General features: G+C 34.7%; 1 protein-coding gene across 2 annotated transcripts; it reads left to right on the forward strand.

Moving 5' to 3' along the window:
• Nucleotides 1-923: 923 nt before the first annotated feature.
• Smp_042160.1 (putative fructose 1,6-bisphosphate aldolase) lies at nucleotides 924-5,144 on the forward strand (the record flags this gene model as incomplete). Of its 2 annotated transcripts, XM_018797232.1 has the most annotated exons (6): nucleotides 924-996; nucleotides 1,041-1,172; nucleotides 1,213-1,640; nucleotides 3,697-3,955; nucleotides 4,044-4,243; nucleotides 4,787-4,879. In XM_018797232.1, the coding sequence occupies exons 2-6, from the start codon at nucleotides 1,061-1,063 to the stop codon at nucleotides 4,877-4,879; spliced, it is 1,092 nt and encodes a 363-aa protein (XP_018652294.1). In that variant the 5' UTR covers nucleotides 924-996; nucleotides 1,041-1,060. The 2 variants fall into 2 exon arrangements, with proteins under 2 accessions (XP_018652294.1, XP_018652295.1); XM_018797233.1 differs by having other exon boundaries at nucleotides 1,041-1,640; nucleotides 4,787-5,144.
• Nucleotides 5,145-6,733: the final 1,589 nt, after the last annotated feature.

Raw genomic sequence — 6,733 nt, forward strand, 5'->3', positions numbered from 1 at the left:
TATCTATATCGAATTGATCATGCCTGTAAGCTGGCTTGAATTCTGTAACTATTATTTTCAGAATTAATATATTATTATTATTGTCTAGTCGATGCGTTTTAGGAAATATAGTTTCCGAGTATTTGGATGCTGTCACATCGTCCTCAACACATCAGCAAATTGGCTAAATAATTGAAATCCGATAAGCTTAACTCGCCTGCCGTTTGCTATTGTTGAGTTGTGCTCACAATATGGATTATTAGAATAAAGATAAAGAACACCTAACATTTACTGTCTGCTTTCCAGTCCAATCTATTATTTGGATTACCTGTTGTTTGAAATTAAGTATAATCATAAACCTTTTAATTAGGATTTTAGATCCCTAACTTTGTAAGATATCCAAGTTTTGCAGGATGAAGTCTTTAATTTGATATAATGGCATTTGACAGCTGTATCAAATTGTTTATATGATTACATATAACAGGAATACAACAAGACTTTGAAAAAATATTCCCAAAACAAAAGGTTTTTATTTCGAATACATTCTTCGATATCTCACAGGTGGAATTCACCGTGATTTACGACTAAAGTGCTCAAGACTGTACAGGTCGAAAACTTCGCTACTAGGTACAGTTTTTTAAAATCTTTAGTTCAGTCTATAGTGACAACGTTTATGTGCAACTTCCTTTGATTTCCTCTACAACGAGTTCTCTCAAGCAACGACCAGCTGAATATGAAAACACAAGCTTCTGAAAATTTTCCGATCCGCAGCAAATAGACAATGGTAACATAACAATCACAAGTCATAGTAACATAGTACGACAAATCGAAGAAATTAAATTTTTTAATCACTAATTATTTATCATTCGTAAGGAGACACTGATATGTGCCTCATTGATCTTAGGGCTATATTAGTACGTTTTGTTTTAGTGAGCTAAAGGTATATTAACCATTTGTACTCTGACCATAAGTAGTTGTGTACGTGATTAAAGTTCGTAAGCAGTTTGTTTCTTGACTGTAAGTTCTATTATACTCTGGATTGCTAAGTCATCGAATTTTAGCCACACCATATTGTAATAAAATGTCACGCTTCCAACCTTACCTAACTGAAGCTCAAGAGAATGACCTACGCCGAATTGCTCAAGCTATTTGTGCTCCTGGCAAAGGAATTCTAGCAGCTGACGAAAGCACAGGTATTTACGCCCTAATTTTCATTTAGTTTTATTTCAAAAGCCACAATGGGCAAAAGACTTCAACAGATCGGCGTTGAAAATAACGAAGAAAATCGTCGTCTGTACCGCCAGCTACTTTTTAGTGCTGATCACAAGCTGGCCGAAAATATCTCTGGAGTAATATTATTCGAAGAGACACTTCATCAAAAGTCAGACGATGGAAAGACTCTTCCAACTCTACTAGCTGAACGAAATATCATACCAGGAATAAAGGTTGATAAAGGTGTTGTTCCACTTGCAGGCACAGACAATGAGACAACAACTCAGGGTCTTGATGATCTTGCTTCACGCTGTGCTGAATATTGGAGACTTGGATGCCGCTTCGCTAAGTGGCGTTGTGTTTTGAAGATCTCTTCACACACACCCTCTTATCTAGCTATGCTCGAAAATGCTAATGTACTTGCACGTTACGCTTCCATCTGTCAGCAGGTTAGTTTAATGATCAGACAAAACATTTTTTCCATCAAATTCTCTTAATAAGTTTTTGTCAAACAGAGTATGTTAACAACTACGTTATTGGTGGAAATTAAGGGTTTCGAAACAAGAGAGCTTCTTAAAATTTAATAAAACATTAAAAAGATTCTGAGTTGCCCTACACAACAGCCAAAAAAACAAAAAATACCAAGAAGCTGCGTAGCTGGTTAAGATCACACTCATTACACTAATTGTAGTACGTATATTTTGCGATTTATTAACGGATTGTTATTCTAAACTTTATGTATGAAATGAAGTCTGATATTGGCTGGTGATAAGCAATGAGTCTTGTATTTTTGAGAACTCTGGTAAGCCTTGCTCTCAGGCCGGCGAACATTCAGTCATTATTTAGCGGTCGTCTGTGGTTTATAAGCTCTTGATTTTCAATGACTTCAGAATTATGGCACTTAACATTTCTGGAGAAGACATCATATTATTCTTGCAGTACCGTTAGTTATCGAGATTTATTTATCTGACATTAATTTTGCCTGTAATTCATCGTTCTACGATTTTATGTCAGCTTGTGGTTCGCCTTTTATCCTCATCAACATGCGTGGCTTCGTATTACCTAGAATAATTTTTGAGTAGTGGTCGATCACAGATATATCATTTTAATAGTGACAGACTTAATAGTACATTGAACTGTTTATTGAGATACACTTAATACATTCTAGTACCCATAGAGATATTATATCACCCATATTTACTCTTTTCAACTCTTAAGTAACGATACGTATCTCTGTCTGAGCCATGTTGGTAGATGCAGACTATTTAGTTGAAGTCGGCGAGACTATGGTTACCAGTGGTCGGAGACTCTGGGTGATATGACTCAGAATGGGCTACAACGGCGTAGGTGTGGGCACTCTTTATCTTCCCTTAAACCATGATATCAAAACTATTTTATAACTTTTTTCAAAGCAATAATTCTTTCTCCTTTTATCACATCCTTATATGCAGTCTTTCGTGTATGCTACTACTATTGAAGTGACTGCTTTTAAGAATTTGTTGTTCATCTTGCTGTGCAAATGAGGTATGGTCATTTGAACCGATGCATACATGTGCCCGACTCCATGTTGTAGATGACTGACTGTTCTGTAATTCTGTTATTAATTAGGATTTTTCCGTTTTCGGTCAGAGTCTATGAAATCTCAAAAGAAACTATGAAGTGTCTGACTTGACGTCAGCAAATGTATTATTTTTGTCGACTGTAATCTACTGGTCTTAAATCCCCATTTTATTAAAACCACAATCAACTTTTATGTCATACAAACTATGATGATATTAGATTATTTGCTATCAGTTCAGGTTATTAATTAAGTACATGACAGATCATTTTGTTTTGGATACAACTAAGACAAAACATCCATCCAAGGCAGTTATTTAGAGTTTTATTCAAGAAAAAAATGTATGCGCTATTTTCGTCATAGTATAAACAAAACTACGTCTTTAGCCCGTACTATGCCGTTCGAAAATGCTTTGTGGCGGTGCTTTACTTATTCATATGTATTATTTTGAGTCATGCACTAAATGTTTGCGAATTGAGATTCAGCCTTAATTCGTAATTTTCAGGCCTGAATTAGAGTTGAAGTTCTGTACTGCTTAATGATTCCTACAAAAGTGTTGGAGTTATAAATTTTTACTTTTATTCTTCCTAGTCCTATTCCTAAAGTTTAAGAACAGTTACAATGTGGTTTGCTTATAATAAAAGTTAGCAATGAAGTGTAATTTCAATTTAAAGAGCTTCCTTGTGCAGAAAAGTTGTTCGAAAGGCTCTGTGGAGGTGTGAGATTGCTAAAGATGGAGAAGCGGAAAGTGAACATTGACCCACTACGGCAGCTAAAGTTATGGAGATCTACTTGAAAATTCTTGTCATATTCGTACCCTGAACATTATTTATTTGATAAATTATCCGATAATTCACTTTTATTATCTATTAAGCGTTAATCGGATAATTTTTATTTGCTTGGTATAAGAGCTTCAAATAAGTCTTCGCAAACATTGTAAATTTTAGAATGGTTTGGTACCGATTGTTGAACCTGAGGTGCTTCCTGATGGTGATCATGATTTACTAACTGCTCAGAGAGTAACAGAACAAGTTTTGGCATTCGTGTACAAGGCTTTGGCCGACCATCATGTTTACTTAGAAGGAACGCTTTTAAAACCCAATATGGTTACTGCTGGACAGGCCTGCAAAAAAGCTTACACACCACAAGAAAATGCTTTGGCTACTGTGCGAGCTCTTCAGCGCACAGTCCCTCCAGCTGTTCCAGGTATGATTTCAATTTTTGGTTAATTAATCTTGAACAAGCTATGGTGGAATGCAATCAAACTTCTCCGTTTTCAACTGCTTGATTTTAGGTATCACATTCTTGTCCGGAGGTCAATCAGAATTGGACGCTACTAAAAATCTGAACGAAATCAACAAGATTCCGGGACCAAAGCCATGGGCACTCACTTTTAGTTTTGGTCGTGCTCTGCAGGCTTCAGTCTTAGCCACATGGAAGGGAAAGAAAGAAAATGTTCATGCGGCTCAGGAAGAGCTATTGAAATTGGCCAAAGTAAATATATGAGTTTACTTTTACATCTGTTTACATTGGTTTTAATAAAATTGTTCGGTTTCTTTCCGCATTTAAATTTATTTACCCTTTCAAAAGATAGAAGAAACGCTCAAGTCCTAGAGCTACCAACACATATAAATGTTGTCGGGAGTTGATATAAAATTACATCAGCATTTTTAATACCCCTTTCAATTACTTAACTAGGTGAATTATTCAACGTCAACTGCCATTTTTTTTGAAGTCGATAACTTTCTTTGTGGTCTTTAAAACAGGATACAGGAAATGCTATTCTACAAGAGCGCAAATAATGCAGATGACTTCTAAGGGATTTTTCACCTGTTATTACAATATTTAAATATTAACTGACGCCTTCATATTTTAACCCTTTTATTTCTTATAGAAAATAATCCAAATAAACACGTTTTGTAAAATATTCTTTACAAGACATTTCAGCTTTTTTTAGGTGTGTTTAACATATAATACTTCAATATTATTACCTATGTTGAATACCTTAACTAATATACGATTATCTCAATCTTTTAGGCAAATGGCGCTGCTGCTGTTGGCAAATTTGAAGGAAATATGGGAACTACTTTGGGAGACAAATCATTGTTCGTTGCTAATCACGCTTATTAAACCACTACATCATCCAAATGTCATCTAATTTGAAGCCCCTCGATATTTAGCGCAACTAGTCGACATCATAACTAACTGACTAACATTTTTCATATGATTTAAGATTAAACCAACTTTCAGATCAATTCTGTTTTATTTTTATTTTTGTTCTTAAATACCGCCATACATTTCTTAAGAACAACAATATTTACCGTTGTACTTCATAGTATTAGTTGGTTAATGAGGTCATAATAACCAAGTAAATATACATTCTCCCTAAAAATGACTTTTTCAGTTATCGAGTGTCTGTAGGATTTACTTGGATACAGGAAGCCTGACTGAGACAATTCAAAAAGAATATGGGTTAATTTATGTGATCTAAAATTCATGTTTCATTGGGTCAATGTCATGTTCCATTTGGGACTAGTTAGCTGGATTTATTTACTTCCCAGTACTGATATTCATACAAAGACTCAAACCTCATACCTTCTAATTCAAACGTCAACATGTTATCCGACGAATTAGTGAGTTCATTTAACCAATAGCTTAAAACCGCAAACCCTTAATAATGATTAAATACTATTTCTAGCATAACCATATTCAATATTAATGTAGTTCTCACAGATTGTTTAAATGATCCCAGTTGTGTAGAACGTGATCTATCTTCAGTGTTGTGTATATCTTTTGAAGAATAAGTGAAATAATGACACTTAAGCATCGATAATCCTGTGAATAATTTATTTTTCCATTTAGTAAGTCTGTGGTTCATTATCTAGTTTAAGTTAAATATCTCTTGAGGATTTTTCTGATTTAGCACCTCATTATTCATGAAAATGTGCCATTATTGTTCCTTAACAAACTATCAGACAATTGATCAATCATCAGCAGTGTACAATTTGGAACATATGCACATCGATTAAAGTTACTACACTATATCAGCATAGTAGGGGCAGAACACAAGATTAGGCACGGACAGTATGGCACCAGAAGAAAGAATGGGTTCAGAAAATACAAAGTATAAGATAGTGCCAAAAAATGTAGTAGAAGGGAAGGGAAAGAGTGAAAGCATCTGCGCTATTGAGTTCGATTAATAACTGAGTTACCCGACGTCTTCAAGCATTGGTTGTGGTTATTGTGCTACCAGAACTTGATATTAAGTACCTGTTAACTCGGCTTACTCTGACAGTCAATGAATTCATGAACCGATACTTCGTTTGACCACTAAGCTTTCTTTTAACCTGCGATCAGTCAGAATATGTAAGATCAAATAAATAACTCAACTAACTTACTGAAGACATTTAAACATTGATTAGTTTTAGTGTTTGTTGTGAACACCAGAAAAGTTAGTCCATAAATCACTAATATTCAGGAAGATGTTTCAAACAGTTTGCGTGGATTTTACTCTAAATTATTCAGTTGTAAAGCCGACAGTATTTCTGGAAACTAACATAGTGATATGTTCTGTGTTGAAGTATACAGAAAGTATGTACGTGATTTTAGTAATTCAGTTAGTTAACCAACTTCAACCCAGAGATAAAAACCATACTGATTATATATTTCAACACAAATGGAATTAGTGTTCTCAGTCTTCAAGCTCTACTAAGCATGTTGCATTCGGCCATTCTTTATTTATTTGGTTGATTAGTGAATCAGATTGAAATGTAGTTTTCAACAAGCCTTTTCATTCCAAGCCTTAGCTTTCACTAAATATGTGTTTTTTTATCTACCACATTAGTCTGAGGAATAGCGGTACATTGATAGCAGACACTTAGGGGCGGTAAAAATGAAATGCCCAGTAAAAGTTTTACTTAAATTAGAACCAACCACTTATAAAACAAATGGATAAATCGCCAAATACGACACATTAAACGCTGA

Source organism: Schistosoma mansoni, chromosome 4 (genome assembly GCF_000237925.1).
Source record: "Schistosoma mansoni strain Puerto Rico chromosome 4, complete genome".
Classification (NCBI taxonomy): Eukaryota; Metazoa; Platyhelminthes; class Trematoda; order Strigeidida; family Schistosomatidae; genus Schistosoma; species Schistosoma mansoni.